Source organism: Embiotoca jacksoni, unplaced genomic scaffold, assembly GCF_022577435.1.
Source record: "Embiotoca jacksoni isolate LCO1_2020_lvr unplaced genomic scaffold, fEmbJac1.0.p SCAF_20, whole genome shotgun sequence".
Lineage (NCBI taxonomy): Eukaryota > Metazoa > Chordata > Actinopteri > Embiotocidae > Embiotoca > Embiotoca jacksoni.
In genome coordinates, this window is record NW_027185341.1 from 4,685,741 (window position 1) to 4,704,189 (window position 18,449).

The following is an 18,449-nucleotide window of genomic DNA, read 5'->3' on the forward strand; positions in this document are numbered from 1 at the left end:
AATCGCGGCAGGAGAAAGAGTTTCACCGAGTTCACTCAGAGCTTCCAGTGACTCAACCGACAGTCTGGTTAACTCAACAGGTAAAAGATTCTACTTCACCAAGGTTGCTATTAATGGTTCAGATTCCACCTCGGCCTGTTGATGGTGATTCAACTTTTAGTGAAGTTAAAATGTTTGGAAAAATTGAAAAAGTTTTGCATACACTACACATTACAGGAAGATATTTAATATCACTGCAGACCCCCTTGAAAACACGTATATCTACTATCCAAAGAATGTCTGTGGCAATTTTGGTCGCATTTGAATGAATATTTGTGGATGGTGGAGTTATAGGTTGGAGTGAGCCAAAGATTTGTCACAATGCTGTCTAACTCCTGGGAAGATTGGTGGTACAGTGTTTAGCACTGCTGCCTCTTAGTCAGAAGGTTTGGGTTTTGTGTCCCCCCCCTTTGTCATGACTTCAAAAAATAATCATAAGACATTTTTGACATTGAAAATGCCAGTCATTTTTTGAACAAGATGCCAAAGCATGACTTTTGGGTCACTTTTTGGCCGCCATGCCACGGGCACACCGATCGATGAAAACAAATTATTTTGATAACTTTTAATTCCAAACATGTTCAGAGTGCACAGACTAAATTTCAAGTCAGTCTGACAAAATCTGTAGGAGGAGTTCCTTAAAGTACATGTGTGAATCGCCAAAAATGGTGACTAAATTCACCACGGTTGCTATTAATGGTTAAAATTCCACCTTGGCCTGTTGATGGTGATTCAATTTTTAGTGAAGTTGAAACGTTTGGAAAAATTGAAAAAGTTTTGCATACACTACAGGAAGATATTTAATATCACTCCAGACCCCCTTGAAAACACGTATATCTACTATCCAAAGAATGTCTGGCAATTTTAGTCGCATTTGAATGAATATTTGTTGATGGTGGAGTTATAGGTTGGAGTGAGCCAAAGATTTGTCACAATGTTGTCTAACTCCTGGGAAGATTGGTGGTGCAGTGGTTAGCACTGTTGCGTCTCAGTAAAAGATTTGGGGGTTCAATTCCCTCCTCTGTAATGACTGATTTTAAAAATCATACTATAGCAGTTCATTCAAATTATGAAAAAAAAAAAAAAAAAGTCATACTACAGCAAAAAGTGATCTGAAAATCATTTTTGGGTCACTTTTTGTGACTTTTGTGCTATAGTATGACTTTTATATCATATTTTGGATGATATGCTATAGTATGACATTTGGGTTACTTTTTGGCCGCCACAGGCACGCCGATCGACGAAAACAAATTCTTATGATAACTTCTAATTCCAAACATGTTAAGAGGGCACAGACTCAATTTCAAGTCGGTCCGACAAAATCCCTAGGAGAAGTTCGTTAAAGTACAACATGTGCGAATCGCCAAAAATGGCAACTAAATTCAAAATGGCGGACTTCCTGTCAAGGTGACGTAATGGTGCAATGTAACTTTTTTGTACATCTAGGTGTGATACACATGTCCACCGGATTTCGTGCATGTAGGTAAATGTGGCCGCCGGGGCATCTCTTTAGGGGGCGCTAGTGAGCCATTTGGCCACGCCCACTTGCGACTCTATTAAAATATGAAATTTTTCGCTGGGAGAGATATGTGTAAAAACTTTCAAAAAAAAGTTTTTGAATATGATAAAGCCTCCAAATAGTCCATTTATTTTTGAGGAGAAAAATAAAAATAATCGCTTGAATAACAATGGAGCTTTCGCACCTTCGGTGCTCGGGTCCTAATAAAAGTTAACGCAGTGAGTCGTGGAGTCATTTCAGAAGTGCTCGAGTGTAAAATGAACTCTGCTGGTTTGGACTAATATAAATACTTGAATGATGAACACAGAATATTTTTGCAGTGTCTGGCGACTGTTAATCATTAGATCTGGATGGGATTCAAGTGAGACATGTTTAGTTTGGATGAATCTGATGAATGATTTGGTCATTTTTTCTCTTATTTTTTGCATCATCCTTATTTTTGTAGACCTCTGATGACTGCAGTGTCCTCTCTTAAAAAGTTATAATGTTTATATCAGTGCTTTACAAGATGAAGAATGCGTAGCCATTAGTCGACACTAAGGCTAGCAACTATCTAAAGTTTAGTCCGTCTCTCTCTGAATAGAACAAATACTCGTCTCTTTACTCTTCCCGTAACAATCCAGCTATTTGTTGTCATGTAAAGTTGCTGAAAAGCAGCTTGTCTTGATCCTAGAAGTGTGTAGTCGGCAGATCCCAAATTGGTCGGTAATCAGATCAGTGTGAGGAGTTTGACAAATGACCAATGACAAGCACTGGACGCTGGAGGATGGGTGGAGTTGCATGGGGTCAAGGCTGGGGGTCAGAGGTTAGCTTTTCAGAAGCGCTCAATCGAAGGGCCATTAAATCCCATCTTTGTGAAATTTTTTCAGTGAGGTGCAGTGGTTCCATTGGGTGGCCCCAATCCATACACTAGCTATGCCCAGTTAAAGCTGTGTGGCCTGATGAAGGAATGATTGGGCCATACCATCACCCCGGATCAGGTATTGAAGTTTGTGTCTTCTGGTTGGTGAAAACTGGGAAAATAGAGTAAGATTCATTGTGTGAAGCTAAATAAAAATCAAATAGAAAGTCATTCATTCTGCTGTGCAGGCACAACAAGATGAAGATGTCCATGCAGATTGTACTTGAAGACTTTATAACAAAATAAAATGGTTTTCTACACCAGCTCTCGGATTTAAATCAACCCTTCTATGGTCTTATATTTTCGTGAAAGCGTCTGCAGTGCAGCTCCTTACCAGGAATATGAATGGAAAAAGCCTTTGTGATCCTATTTTAATTTTTTTTTTGTAACTCCTCAATGTGTGTTATCTCATGTGTAAAGTATGTCGTCTCTGGGGCGTCTTGTCTCTAGCTTTGTTTTTCTACGCCTGCCGTCCAAATTTCCATCACAAACATCTCACCCTGACTGACCTTTTGCTTTCTGTCTGTGGAGAGGCCCTGATTAGCCTGCATACATGTGCAGATAGGCCCAAAATCCTCCAGTTAGGACTGTGTAGAAATGCAGGTTTTCATTTGTGTGTGTGTGTGTGTGTGTGTGTGTGTGTGTGTGTGTGTGTGTGTGTGTGTGTGTGTGTGTGTGTGCGTGCGTGCGTGCGTGCGTGCGTGGCATAAAGAGGAAAACTATGAGTGAGTGCACCCGCTCATGAATGTGTGCATGCATTCAGGACGATACTCCATGCTCTACTTATTCAGCTCGTTCCCTTTTCCTCTTTTCGATCGCTCCTTTGCTTTCTCACTTGTCTGCACTGCACAGTTGGCTGCAGAAAGAAACTACCTCTATTGAAGAGTCACTCTGTCGGAGGACAGACTCTGTTTTGTCTCTCCTCATTTCCCCTCTTCTATCAGCTTCCACTGGCCGTCGGTCTTGGGTCAGATGAAGAAAATAAAGCCAAACAACCACACGGAGCTGTGAGATAAATATTTATGGCTTTGCTGGATTCCCAATTTCCTGAAAACAGAAAAAAGGAGTTTGAGACCACTTAGACAGGCAGTAACACCACAAATCTTTTATCTAAAATGCAAATGATATATATATCAGATGTGTGACATAGAAGAGACACTTTAGCATTACTTCATTAAAATAAAACCCATAAAAAAACAACGTTAAAGCCCAAAAAAATAGTCTTCTCTACATGCATTCACCCCACCTGTTATATACATTCAAATACACCTGTTATCATGAGAACCTCCAGCCTCGCACACCACTACACCCTGAGGGATCGGTGATACGATACCCCTGAAGTAAGAGGTAGGTGTGTGTGTGTGTGTGTGTGTGTGTGTGTGTGTGTGTGTGTGTGTGTGTGTGTGTGTGTGTGTGTGTGTGTGTGTGTGTGTGTGTGTGTGTGTGTGTGTGTGTGTGTTTGGGTGAGAGAAGAGGGGGGCTGGGGTTTACTGGAGCCAAAGAGACACCAAATTTTTGGCAGTCCCAAGGGTTTCTCCTGAACAAAGACTACCTCATTTGCAACAGATGTATATGTTTTTAAAAGGCAGGTTTGTTGATGAGTCGGAGGACACTGAGGTGCAGGGCCTGAGGGAGGGGAGGGCAGGTCGTGTGCAACGGTATTTAAAAAAGAAAGTTAGATCAAAAGAGAAAAAGGGATGAGCTGCAGGTCACCAAGGAGTCTGAATGGAGTTGATGAAAGATGGTGGGAGATAAAAGACGCTCTGGATGCAGATTTGGTGCACCATTAGGGTCCCACTGAGTCCCTTGTCAGAGATGTGAATTGTCATCTCTGGGCTGAAATGTGAAGATTCTCCAATTACTGCAGAGGCCAAAAGAAAGATTCTTAAATCCCTTCATATCATTATTTTACATTTACTGTTACATGCTGCCTTAATCCAGTAATTTACCATCATATTGTCTCTATTTCACCTGTGATCTTCTGATGTTTGCATCTTATTCAAATTAACAATCAAACTAAAATGCAAACTAAAATATTTGCAAGTAGTGGTCCATGCACAAGGTTGAATTTGTACAAGGTAAAGTAGAAAGCACTAACTTCAGATCAGTATTTTCAGTGTTAATAGACATAAAGCTTTGCACCATCTTTGGTTACAAACTTCAAAGCATTCAGCTCTGAAACCATATAACACATTTTCAACTTTATCACTTGAAACTGAATCCATCAAGGCGATGCTGAGCGTAATTCTGATCAGCAGCAAGATTTAAAATCTCCGCAGGAACAGCTGAGAGTCAGCAACTGTTAAGCTCTTTAGTATTTCTATGATATGATGTGAAACGTGATATGTAAAAATGTAATCTCATCTGTCTTATTACACTGATGTGTGAGCATGCAGGAGGGCGGAGGCTTTGGGGATGAACAGTGGGGGGTTTCGTGCATGGACAGATAGCCGAGGGGGTCACAGTATTGGCATGTGTCTTTTGTCTGAGGAAACCATTGTCTGAGGGGGTTTAAAGTTTAAAGTTTAAAGTTTCTATGTGTGTCTGTGTATGTGTGTGTAGGCAGTCTAATTATACTCTGCACAGCTGAGGATGACCTACCTCCTCAGTGCAGTGGAGGGGAGGAGGAGGGGGAGGAGGAGAAGGAGAAGAAAGAGGAGGGGGAGGAGGAGGGGAGGAGGAGGGGAGGAGGGGGAGGAGGAGAAGAAGAATGAGGAGGAGGTGCTCGAGTGGAGTCAGGCAGCAAAAGTAAAAACTGACCATCCAAATCATTTTGTTTGGAAGTTTGTAGCATTTTACAAGTTTGACTGTCTGATCTCCTAAAATTGAATGTAAGCACCTCAATGGGACAATAAATTATTACTGAGTCATACAGCAGGGTTTTTGATGCGCAGTATTACATAACAATGAGACATGGTGAGATTCTGCTGAGCAATATTGTGATAAGTGTGCATACACTAAGAAGGATTATGAAATACACGGTGCTGTACAGAAGGAAGCATAAGTCTGACCCTCTGTAGGAAGCATCATTTCTCATTGATCAGCTTGAGGGACATATCACCTCTGCCTGAGACCAACTCATCATGTTGTAACATTTTAACGTGAAACATTTCACATTATAACAACATAAATAGTATATTGGTATGACAATATACGTTTATTTGTAATAACATGCCACATTTGGATGTCGTTATAACGTGAAAATATTGTGTTATGGCATGACATTTTTTTTTTTGCTTTAAGGTGAAAAATATCTTGCTGAATAAACTTTTCACATTATAATGTGATACTGATTAGTTTTTTTGTTTGGGGGGGTGGCAGCAACATGCACATGTACTCTGCAAGAAAACATTTCAGATTTTGAATTATTTGCCCAAAATGTCAAACTATTCCCTAACTGTCTAGATATTTTTAAGTCAAATTTTTTTTGTGGCCGTTATTATCTGTATAGACATGTGACTCAACTGAGCTGTTCCCTAAACTTTAGGTTATAAAGCCGATGACATTTAGAAGGACTGATGTTGCAGTGCAACTTTTTTCAGGATCAGAGTAACTTACTGAATGACCATCTGTACCCTCTGAGATTTATAAGCATTATATTAAAAGTGCAATGGTTATTGGAATAAAATGATCTACAATCCACAGAATCAAAAGTACGAAAAGTCTTTTACAACAGTTTTAAATTAGTGGACTAATCTTGGCTGCTAATAATATGCATCTGCCTTGACCGCCAAAATATAGCGCCTTTGTGTGTTCCTCTATTGTATCCAAATAAAGGTATTCAAATGTGGATGTGGTGATCCACAACATCTGTCTTTCCTGTGGACGTATGTAAAACACTATACCTATTGTTAATTTTGGAGGGATCCTGCTCCTTGTTAAGTTTCCCTCCAAACTGATTCAGCCAATTAGAAGAAGTGTGGGGGGTAGGAGAGCAGCGAACAAGACAGACAGCGGTGAGCCCCTGTCTGACCCCTAGCTGGACTCCAAAAACACTGCCTATCAAACTCACCAGGCCTGAGGCATCGCTGCAGCACCGCTGGGCTGCTGATTACAATACTCTCATCTGGATTACAAACAGTTGGTTTGGGAGATGCTCTGTTAACTGCAGCTAATTAGAGTCATAAATGTAAAGTGAAAGGGGCTGGAGCTGCAGTATTCTAAAGGACAATAACTAAAGTGGGTTTCCGTCCAAAAACAGACAAACCAAACCATTGACAGACCTAATTTAGCAAATAAATGCCAGGCAATCACAACATGCTCGCCCACACACACCCGTGCTCTAATGAGGGCAATGCAGTGTTTGTAGATGAGCAGGACACATGTTTACTTCAGTCCGGCTACAATCAAAAGCCTTGGTGCTGTCTGCGAATGCTTTGTAGTCTAAATTTACCCCCAAACCTCACGTACCGCAGGAAACTTCCTGTGCATTCTGCGGTGGCTGCAATGTGTTTTTATTTGGATTTTTTTTTTCATCCTTGCCTGCTGCTTTCCTTGCCTGCTGCTTTCAATCAAACGCTGACTGCAAAAAGTAAAATCTTCAGAATTAACAGTCGCAACGTTGCGTGAAGAACCACTTAAAACGAGTCTGGCCTGTTTGTCCTTCAGCATTCAATCCTTTTGAACACTGAGGAATGTGCGAATCATCGCAAAGGACATCAAGGTTAGCTGCACTGTTGACGCTCTGCCTGTTTAAAGTCAGCCTCAGTTCAGTGACACTATCATTACCCATTTACATTGAGATAAGGGACTATAGATCCAGCCTCTTTGTCAAGATAACAAGACAATAATCATCAGACTTCAAGGATTATTACTTTTCATCACCACAAAACTGCTGTGAGGGACATGACCCCGCCATTACATTATTTTTACTTAAATGATATAAGAAAAAAAATGACACACTAAAGGGATAGCAACAAATGCTCAGAGAAACGGAATGTCTGCAAACGTTGTTTTTTTTGTATTAATTATGCAGAAAATTGTCTTCCGTGGTGTTATTTTATTGGTATTGCATGAATGGATTACCAATTATATTAAAGTAACCACTAATTGTAGCTGTTCAATGCATTAAAACTGTAATATTTCCCCTTGAAGATGTAGTGGCACAGGATGATAAGTACAAGTAGTAACAAGTGCTACAAAAAGGTATCTAAGTACATTCGTGAATATACTTTAGATTCAAAACACTGCAGACAAAAAGTTTTGTTTCGTTAATTGCTATTGAGGATTCTGTTTTCTTTCATTTCAAATTGTCTATCTAACACAAGGTACATTATGCATAAATATTGAGTTTGAGGAGTCAAAATGTTTAACTATTAAAAAAGATGGACCTAAAACTTCAAAGGTTTAAGTGTGGCAGAGAACTTTGCAAGTTTGGGCACAAAAGATAGAGAGAGGTCGACTTCAGACACATGCAACCTCTTCCCTCCATTTTGCAAATGAAAGGTCCCCAGGGCACCCAGCTGTGACCTTTGACCCCCCCCCCCAGACACTATAATTAGGTTATATTTGGCGTTGCTGACTGCAAGAAAAGTGTTGAGCCATAAAGAAAAAGACAAACTTTTAAAAATGAGTTTGTCACAGACACACATGACAATGATGAATGAAATACAAAGATTAAAGTACGCTAAACTGAAGGAAGTCCACATGTGCATGATAATCGCAAAAGAAAGAAAGACACAAAAATAAAGAAGATTTGTTGGCTGCGAAACCACAGACAGCATATAAATTTCATATAAACATAACAACACACAGGCAGTATTTTTATGCAAACGTTATGTGGGATCCCGACGGAGAAGATTAAAGCACACAAGGGGCGCATGAGAGGATTGTGACAGTGGAGCTAAGTGATCTATTACATGTTTAGGAATGCATTAGAGAGCATTCTCAGGGTGTCTCTGTGCGTTTCCAGCTGCGTTTGCTATCAACCCCGTCTGCCTGTTTATCTGCTATACGACTCTCTTGTCTTCTGTTTCCCACTGGGCTTTATATACACACACACACACACACACACACACACACACACACACACACACACACACACACACACTCACTCTCTCTCTCTCTCTCTCTCTCACATACACACACTATACAACCAACATGAGAGACACACTATGTGAAATTTACTGTCATACAAACAAACAGGATCCTGAGAAAGTGCAATGAGAGAGCAGGTGTCAGTTTTCACAGGCATCTCTCATGGGGGGCTCGCACGGTAAATATCAGCAACAGTTTTTTCCGAGCAACTCACACTGTTTTTTTTCTCACAGCCTCCGGCCGCCGTTCGACTCTGACTGCAGACCAGCGGCCCCTTACCTGAACAGAGAGGTGAGAACATGTCGCTTTCACTGCTCTCACTGACTCATCACGTGGGAGGGGTTCAGTCGACCCCTTTGCTAAAACGCCGCACGTCACTATCGGGACTTACTTTCGGATAACAGATCTGAAACGCTGAGTTTTTGTAAGACCTGTTGTGCTTGTCAAACAAAATCATTAGAGGCCTTCAAGACTGGTTGCACGTTCATTTTACAGCCTATAATACTGTCATAGATAAATAATAACAGCGGTCACAGCAAAATCGTATCATTGGGACATGTTGTACTTATCAAACTCTGGTTTTTAGACAAAAGTATTGACTCTCTTGCCCTGTTTTCAGCTTGATAACTAGACTTAACTGTAATATGTGAGGGATCCATCCACAGCACAAATAAGTGTATGTTATTGTGCTTTCTATATCAAGGATTCTCTCATTCATGTATCCAAGATTCCACAGCCACTTTCAAATGAATTCCCATGAATAACCTCCAACTAACACAGTCCCGCGGTGTGAAAGGCATATTTTCTGCCTCCCTGAACGTAAGCTGATTATCAACAGTATCCTGACAAGGTCTTAGATCTCATTACCAGCAGATAGATGACCCTGTGCAGGAAAACAAACAGCAGTGATTTCAGATCAACCAGATTAGCACTGAGGTGCCATGGGAAGCTGCAGAGCAGTCTGGGAACGAGGACATCTCAGCTTCTCAACTCATATCAGGTCGTCCTTCAGTGTTTCAGCAAGGACGTTTTGAGGAGCGTACTGCTGCCACACTGAGCGTTTCTGAATAATATAATACCTGCCGACTCCATCAGCCTTCTCATAGCGCATGTCAGGTTGTGTTCACTCCCTGTCATGGCCAGTAAAGTCCAATGCTCTGTTACATAAACACAGGTGTAAAATCCTGATACATATTTAGCTTTTATGTTCTACAGTGGGCTCACACAGTAGAGTTTAAAGGTGGGAATGTAGTTAAAATAGTCATTAAATCAATGATACATTTATACAAATTGTTAGCATGTTAACAAGCCTCAAAATATGCATAAATTTTGGATTCTACAACGAGCAAACTACTGTTGCATGTTAAATGAGACATTAGTTGTTGCACGAGGAACTGTAGTTCATGTTCAGCATCGTTGCACATTCGCATCCAGCGGGATTTAAATGCAACCTTTACAACAGTAAAATTTCTGCCTGCCAACTCTAAAGGGGAAAAAAAAAACACCCTCTTATCTCCCTTTTTCAAACATGAGAAGAGTCTCTGTGTCTGAGGCAGTGAGAAGAAACAGTGAGAGAAAGTTACACACAATGTCAAGGCTCCATAAATACGACCAACAGCACACTGTCACTACATCCTCCCTGTGTTTGGACATACCGACACGCAGAGGAATACAGCCCACCAAGTAAATACACAGAGCTCACACACGCACGCAAACTCTCGTGTGCGTACGGCGGCACTGTTTGAAGACCTTCTCATTGGCGGGCTGGTGGGAACGCAGAGGACACACAGAGAGCAGAAACTCTCCGGGAATCTGCTTCGGTGGTTAAACTATGAGGACAAACAGGCAGTGTGTCTTTACAGTCAAAGATGGCATTGTTCTGGATGTAGAGACGAGCAGGTCTGTTGGCTCACGCACGCACACCGACCTTCGTTTGATTGTAGCTCTGCACACTGATGTGTCATCTGTGGTTCTTTTCTGTGTGTAGTCAAAGGTCCTATGAATACAACATGTTGATACAAGGTGGATGAAAGGGTCTCGTACTGCCACATCAGAGTTCACTGCATACAGGACATACAGATTAGGACCCTTTTTTCTTTTTTTTTTTTACATTTTCGAAACATTTTTATTCAATTCTATTTTTATTTTATGTATTATGTGTATTTGAAATTTTGTACTCATCTTTTTTCTACTTGTATCCTTAAGATGCTGTTACAACTGCATTCCCCCTCTGTGGGATTAATAAAATATGATCTTAATTTATAAATATTTGATGGAAAAGAAATAATTATAAAGCAATATGAATTATTGTTGATATACTGATGATGTATTGGTATCAGTTCAAAGCCTGAATCTCACTAGAGTTTCAACTGGTTGCCTGGCAACTGGTCCCAGTCAAGGAACAGTCACTAACTTTAACAGTGCACCTCTAAAACTCATTATATTGACATGTTATGTGTAGTTTGTCATCTGGTTGCACATGACATTCCTCTAATTCACTCACTGCAAGACATTGATAATGTTGTAATCCAACAGTAGAGAACCACATTAAATCAGAAGCTTGAAGTGGAAGATCCTCGTGTGCATTCAGCACCGAATATGATCCAGGCTGGATACAACTGTAGCTCAGGTCATGACAGGGTCACATGGAGCGTGTGCGCTTTTGTTTTAATGGACAGATGCATGAATACATGATGTGTTTGACAAAATGTGTAAATTTCACTGTCCATGTCTGAGCACACTGTGCACACGTGGCTGCTGTGACAGTCTTGTGAAGTCCATACCCAAGTTTAGGCACTAATATATTCATTTGTCTTTGACCGAGTCCCCCCCCCCGTCGCTTTGTGCTTTAAACTCTGCTGCTTTGAAATGCCCCGCAGAAAACAAAGCTCCGTCCTGCTGCAGACAATAAAGCAGCTGGATTTCTGCACATGTGCCTTTGTGTTGGTCTGAGGCCTTGTCATAACTCCATCGGAGGGACCGAGACATTCATCACGCACACACACACACACACACACACACACACACACAAGCACGCAAAAAACACACACAAGTCCACCAAAAGTCACTGGCTTGGGGAGATGGATGGCAGCATTAGCACAAAAGAATATTTGATTTGGTTATAAATACCGCAACATGAAAGAGCAGCCCAGCGGGAGCAAAGGGCAGAGGGCACGACAACCAGAGGAGGCCAAATCTTCAACATCATCAACATCATATATGGTCTGTCTGAAAATCAGGTTAGCATTATTGAACTGTGACCACTTCTCTATGCAGACGGTTTTTACTTCAGCAATATGAAGTCAAATATATTTTCGGACATTTCAGAGGCCCTTAAAATGGCCGGAGCAGAAAGAAAAGCGTTATCGTAAACTGGTGAGCTTTTAAAAATGCAAACATTAAAACTATGAGCAAACATTTCCCAGAAAGTGGGAATAATTTATAAACCACGATATCTTTACTCTATCAAAGTAGCAAAGGGGTCTATTTACAGTTCTCTTTTCACTCAGGATTGTGTTTTGCCCATCGTTACTTCACTTGGATGTTTAACCTTCACAGAAATAAAATGCATTTGACCATGAAAGTCTTATTTTTACATTCTTCTGCTGAATGAAAAAAAAAATCCCTCTGTGCTCACTTTTAAAGTAGGTTTGAGACATGCACGTGTGAGTACTACATGCAACATGCACCACTAGTAAGTGCGATGTAGAAACGTGCAAATACAATGAGAAATGAGTTCACATGGAAAGCAGACGACTTTAAAATTTTTGGGTATTCATAGATTCTGTATTTTTAAATGATTCAGAATAAAATAAAGATTATAAACCATTTTGTGGATAAAAAAAAAACAAAAAAACATCAGACACAAATCATTATTCACAGCAGAGTATTTTTTTATGCTTTAACATGTCTGTAGAGGGTCTTTAAACTGCTATAGTGTCTGTAAACTCTCTTAGGCTGCCAGTTAATGCGTATTTTCTGTGCAGACATTCCCAACACAATAGCGGACTGGTTCATCTCCGCATACAGTTACTGATCCTGCGGGTCAGACGTCCCTCCCCCTCCGCTGTGTGAGTGGTTTAAAGTTTGTCTTGTCGGACTCCGATTGGTCCGTGAAGTTTTTCTGAGGGTGAATAACTTCAGAGCTGCGCGTCTCTTGACGCACAGCAGCCCGGAGAGGAGCGAGTTCAGCTGTGCACTCTTATCGCGCACATCAGGGTAAGAGGATAGGAAGTTATGGAGGTTATCACAGGTAGATTGTCATTTGTTTTATAGAGGAATTTTTCTCACCAAGGTGTAGGACATCGCAGTTTTTGGAATTATCTTTTGTTAGAACTTTCTTCTTTTTTAAGTGCATCATCCACGGTCGAAAATGTCTGACTTCGGGATCTGGATTAACGCAATTTGGATTTTACTTTTTGCCTTTTTTGACGTGTCCCTCTCAAACTATTCCGAGGACCAGTGCAGCTGGAGAGGCAGGCAAGTATTTCACGTGTTCCCTGTGATCTTCGTGCATTCGCTTTAATGAAACGATGCTGCAAAACACGCAGCTCAGAGAGATGCTACAGGTGTCTCGTGTGTTGTTGTTGTTGTTGGGTTTTTTTTTTAGAGTGAGTGACCGCTGGCAAAGCACAAAGCCTGAATGCAACATGTTGAGGCACGCCATCAGGGCGCAACTAACATGTTTGTTGTCCTCTGCTGCGATTGTCCCTCGGGGCTGTCTGCAGGAGGCATGGAGGGTCCAGACAGACAGGAGACTGAGGGATTAATGCAGATACATGGAGAAAACACACACACACTGTGTGGATGTAGCTGCTGAAGGGCTTTTCTTATCATAGCCATATTGTTCAAATATATTTGGGGGAACTTTAATCGTTATATATAGGTTTATATTTAAAGTTTGGCCCTGAAGATTTCATGACGGAGTCAGCACCACAGATGTGCCAGTAGGCGGCGCTTTTTTTTTTTTGAGTTTGTGTTTAACTGCTGAACTTCTAATGATAAATAATAATAATAATAATAATAATAATAATAATAATAATAATAATAATAATAAAGGATTAAATTCATGTTTTCTGGTTCTATTCATTTCTGATGGACATGTTGGTTTTAGTTGCCCGTTTGCAAAGATCAGATTTAAAGCATCTCAAACTATCTTGCATTAAAGTGCAGTTGTTTCAGAAAAGTTTTGGATTTCTGGCTCAAACTCCTGCCGGGATAAATCGCAGCGAAACGTTTATTTGATCTGGTTTCCTCTCCCCTGTCCTCCCCACAGCGGTTTGTCCCAGCAGAAGGGCAGCGTGGAGCAGATCTCCCTCCACTGCTCCGAGGGCACCCTGGACTGGCTGTACCCCAAAGGAGCCCTGCGCCTCACCCTGTCACCCCGCCTGCCCTCTGTGGCGGTGGGGCCCAGCGGCAGCAGCTCGGGCCTCATCACGGCCTGCGTCAAGCCCTCGGAGGAGTTCCACGGAGCCCAGCTCTACCTGGAGAGAGACGGGGTCCTGGAGCTCCTGGTAGGGGACCGGCTGGAGTCCTCTCCCCCGCCAAGGGTGCGCTGCTTCAGCCGGCTGCCTGGCGAGAGGGTGGCTCTCTTCCTGCAAGCCACACCTCATCAGGACATCAGCAGGAGGATCGCCTCCTTCCGCTATGAGCTGAGAGGGGACTGGACCGCTCGCCTGTCGCTGGACTCCAACCCCATCAGCAGTGAAGGTGAGTCAGAGGCAGCCATCTTGGTTTGAGGGGGGCTACTAGAGGTCAACTGTGAAGAGACACAATGACGTTTTTTAAAAAAAAAAAAAATTTTTTACCTCCATTTGTTAGTTAGTTATATAGTTAATAAATTAGTGAAAATATTTAGTGCAGAAAAAGTTTTGACAAATTTGATTAACTTGCAACCTAAACTTTATTCTCACCTCCCCCCCCCTAAACTGTGGTTGAAGCTCTTTTCCTGCCTTCCTGAAAAGTTTGGCAGATGCACAGTTCTGCCCCAACAGTGATCACATTATACCCCATAAAACCCACTGTGTAGATGATTCATAATTCAGAGCAGGCCTCTGTGGGCTGGTTGGACTTTCCGCGGCTGAGCAGAGTGCAGAGAGGAGGAAGTGGCCAAACTTTCCCCAGAGGCGTGCTGGTTTGGAGCAGGAGCAGGGGAGCTGTGGAGTTGGGAGGAGGGGTACAAAAGCACAGTATGTGGGGCTTTCTCCAGAGTCCAGAGCCCTTTGAATGGGTGCTGCATGAGTATTCTGGGATTACTGCCGTCGCCTAGGCAACAGGGAGGCCTCTGCCCAGCTGAGATGCTCCCCTCTTTTGTTGAGCTGCCTCTCTGTGAGGAGACTTGTCTGTAGGAGTACAGCCCCCTCACTCACACACACACACACACACACACACACACACACACACACACACACACACACACACACACACACACACACACACAGATTAGGTTTGGAAGGGGGTTTGCTGTGGACTAGAGAGGAAGGAATCTCATTTATTAAGAGGTTTTCACTAAGGAGGAGAATGTGTGGGGTGGGCAAGGGGCCTCCAAAGAACCACAAGGAGAACTTTAAAAAATGCCAGGACTTTTTTTTTTTTTTTTCCAGCCACAGTTCAGTCAGTGCAGCCAGCCAGAGCTCTGCTGGCTTTAGTCTTTTTTAGTGTCCAAATCATGTTAGAAAACTTTGTAAGGTGCACTTTATTTTTTTTTTTAGTTCTGAAAAAAGGTGTCAAGCCTTTGCAGAGTTACAGCACAGTAGTTTTTAAGGAGTGGGACTTAACTTATTTAAAAATCTTTGAAGTCCTGCCCTACTCCCTCTCTGGCCCCTGTCTTGGCTTTGATGAGGTGTGACTGTAGACACCCTGGAAGGCTTTAAGGGGGAGTTTCATTTGGCCTTTAAACTGTCTAGTGTGGAAGAGCCTCATACCTTAAAGCTCCTCTGGTCCTCCTTTGCCAACTGTAAAAGTAGCAGCTGTCTGTTAGAGCGCAATGGTTGGTTTCTCTCCTTTGTTGAGTTGAAGGTCCGGACTCTCATCTCACATTCCAGTGAATGTGATCTGGAAATTTGGTCTGTGATTTCCTGGGTATTAGCATATAGGTGTTTTTTTTTTCCAGCAGAATCTTGTATGAGGTCACCAACTGACTCTCCTTCTCTTTTCTTTCTCCCCTTGTTGTCTTTCCAGATGCCTGCAGACCCTGCAACAACACAGAGATCCTGATGGCTGTTTGCACCAGTGACTTTGGTAAGTTTCCACATATAAAAGTAAATAGCTAACCCAAGAATCAAAATCAGTGAATCCACCCCCTCAAATTCTTTTTAGTTTAGATTAACATATTAACCCAGAACACAGACTGAACACAGACATCGAAGCAAAGCCATAGAGTGAAATTATTTCTCATCAGGATCAACAAATCGGCTGTGTCGAATTGGTTTAAAGGCCAACGAATGTGCTCCTCTCAAAAGTGCAAAGGTTAAAGGTGAAACAGCAGATCTCAGCACCTCCCATCACACACCCACAGGAGCCCCTAGTGGAGGCACTGTAGTGGACTAATCCTAACATCACCCCCCAGGAGAAAGAGCAGTGGACTAATCTGCAGGCCTCTGATTGAGCTGTAAGGCCACTGAGAAGTTCAGCTGGCAACAAAAGTTAGAAGGATTAGTGAACAGGCCAGGGTCCTCTTACGACTTTCCATCAGTTGGTGGCTCACAAAGAACCACATCTGAACCAGGCCTGAAATAGGACAATGACACATCAGCAAGATGGAGAAAATACGCCAAAGTTATTTTTTCTTGCTTTAATGTAAATTAAAGGAATAATTATAATTATAATGTAAGATTATAATGAAAATGAACTTGAAATTAACCTGAGGGTCCTGCTCTTTCCCAGTGGTGCGAGGTAACATCCGGTCAGTGGAGGAGGATGAGAACTTACGAGCAGCAGTGATCAAGGTCAGCGCCACCCGCGTGTTTCGTCAGAAGTACGCCCTGTTCACCAGCAACAGTCGCCTGGCCAGCCGCGGCGAGATCAGGACTCTGCTTCAGTGTGGCGTCAAACCAGGACCCGGGAGCTTCCTTTTCACCGGCCGCGTCCATTTCGGTGAGGCCTGGCTGGGCTGTGCTCCCCGCTACAAGGACTTCCAGAGGGCTTACACCACAGCCAAAGCAGCGCAGCAGATACCCTGCGAACTGCCGGTAGACTGAGACAGAAACTGTGCAGCAGCTTGTCGACCATGCAGAATCGAAGCTGTGCTGAAAGGCAGGCCGAAACTCAGCCCTGCTCCACGTTCAGGAAGACGCCACGATGTGCAAATGGTCTCAGAACCACCAACGGACATCGTATTCCCGAAGGACTGAGGATTGAAATGGACCTTTTCCAACACCATTTCAGTGCAATATGCAGTCGCCGGGTCCGAAAGTCTTGAAGGAGTCGTGACATGGCTGAAGTGACGATTACAAGCATACGGCACCGGACAGTTTTACCAACATTGATGCAGCAAAGATAGTCACAGTTATCGCCAAGCTTTCCATTTGGAATAGATTAGGTCAAGTCATTATTCAGGCCTACTGAGAGTCATTGCTTTGAAACTCAGGAAAAATTAGGAAAAGTTTGATAGAAAGTTTCCTGACTATTGGCTAATATCCTGCTGAGGAGTCACTTGAGACAGGTGTTGCTGTGGTCTAAGCTTTCAAAATGGCTGCCTTTTATTCACAGTGTATTTGTTAAGATAACACCTGATGTGTAGCTGGCTTCCTCTGCACTGGGGTTGTCTTCAGTTTTACGATTATCAAGGAGATTATATAAAGTCCTCAGTAAAGGAAATGTTCAAACACTATTTGCACTGATAAAGGAAAGGGAATGATCTGGAAAGTGTGATGCTGCAAGCACTGAAAACCAAATAAAAAGCAACTATATGTAGCATAGTGGAGCGATTCAGAATTTAATATATGTACAGATAATGTGAGCACATACAGTAGTAACACAAAGCTAAGGCTACACGAGCAGCTTCACAGCTCAATACAGTGCTGAAAGCACTTTCATATTCTAGCCAGTCTGAGATTTTGCTTGTGAGGAGACAAGAGAAAAATATTTTATATGTTTAATTTCCATAGCATGCAATATTTCTGCAGAAAATTTAACTAATTGGACTGTATGTGATTTTAAAGAATATTTAAAAGTGTGTCTGTGTTCAGTAGCAGGAGTTTTGCCAAAGCAGTTATGAATCTGGTTGTTGTCGAGTCATTTTCTGCTCTCTGTTGTTATATATTGTAAGAAGTAAAAAAAAAAAAGATATTCAACTGTATATATTCAGCAATGTTCATTAAACTGAAGACAACAGCCATTCATAACTGAAGTCTAGTTGGATTATATGAAATTTTGGTGGAAAAAACGCATTGCTCCACTGGACACGGCTAGCTCAAGAGAAAACAAAATATGCATTTAATGTGTAAAATTCTGTGATGTAAAGTGATCCATAGCTAATGTGCACTATATCAACAAGGAGTAGGGGTTCATACCAAATTACCATAATGTGCATACATTGCCATTTTGCTGTTATTTCTGATTTGAGTTTATGTTAATATCAATGTGAATGTAAATATGTTGATAAGAAATTCTAGAAACAGAAGAATGAAAAAAGTTTTGTGCCTGTATTGTGGAATATTTTTTATGTTTGTCTGCGTTATTAAATATTCTGTTTAAAAAAAAATATCATTGTTGTTGGAGGTATTTATTTTCTTGAAGCCTTTTTACTTAAAACGTACTCTTTAAAGCTTTGTAACTCTACACGGCTCTTTAATGCTCCATAATCCTCTTCTCTAAGTCATCTAAATGTTTAGTCCACATCAAAGGGTTGAGTCCAAAGGTTCCCTCCATGGTAAACTTTCCTCAGACATAAGTCACTTCAAGTACTCATGAATCAGATTCCTGAAGGCTCGGAACAAATGGCATGCCTGAGAG

The 18,449-nt window shown here is 41.8% G+C and overlaps 1 protein-coding gene across 1 annotated transcript; it reads left to right on the forward strand.

Moving 5' to 3' along the window:
* Positions 1-12,673: 12,673 nt before the first annotated feature.
* Positions 12,674-18,200, forward strand: metrn (meteorin, glial cell differentiation regulator). Its single transcript, XM_069155776.1, has 4 exons — positions 12,674-12,974; positions 13,771-14,204; positions 15,675-15,734; positions 16,380-18,200. The coding sequence occupies exons 1-4, from the start codon at positions 12,868-12,870 to the stop codon at positions 16,691-16,693; spliced, it is 915 nt and encodes a 304-aa protein (XP_069011877.1). The 5' UTR covers positions 12,674-12,867; the 3' UTR covers positions 16,694-18,200.
* The last annotated feature ends 249 nt before the right edge of the window (positions 18,201-18,449 follow it).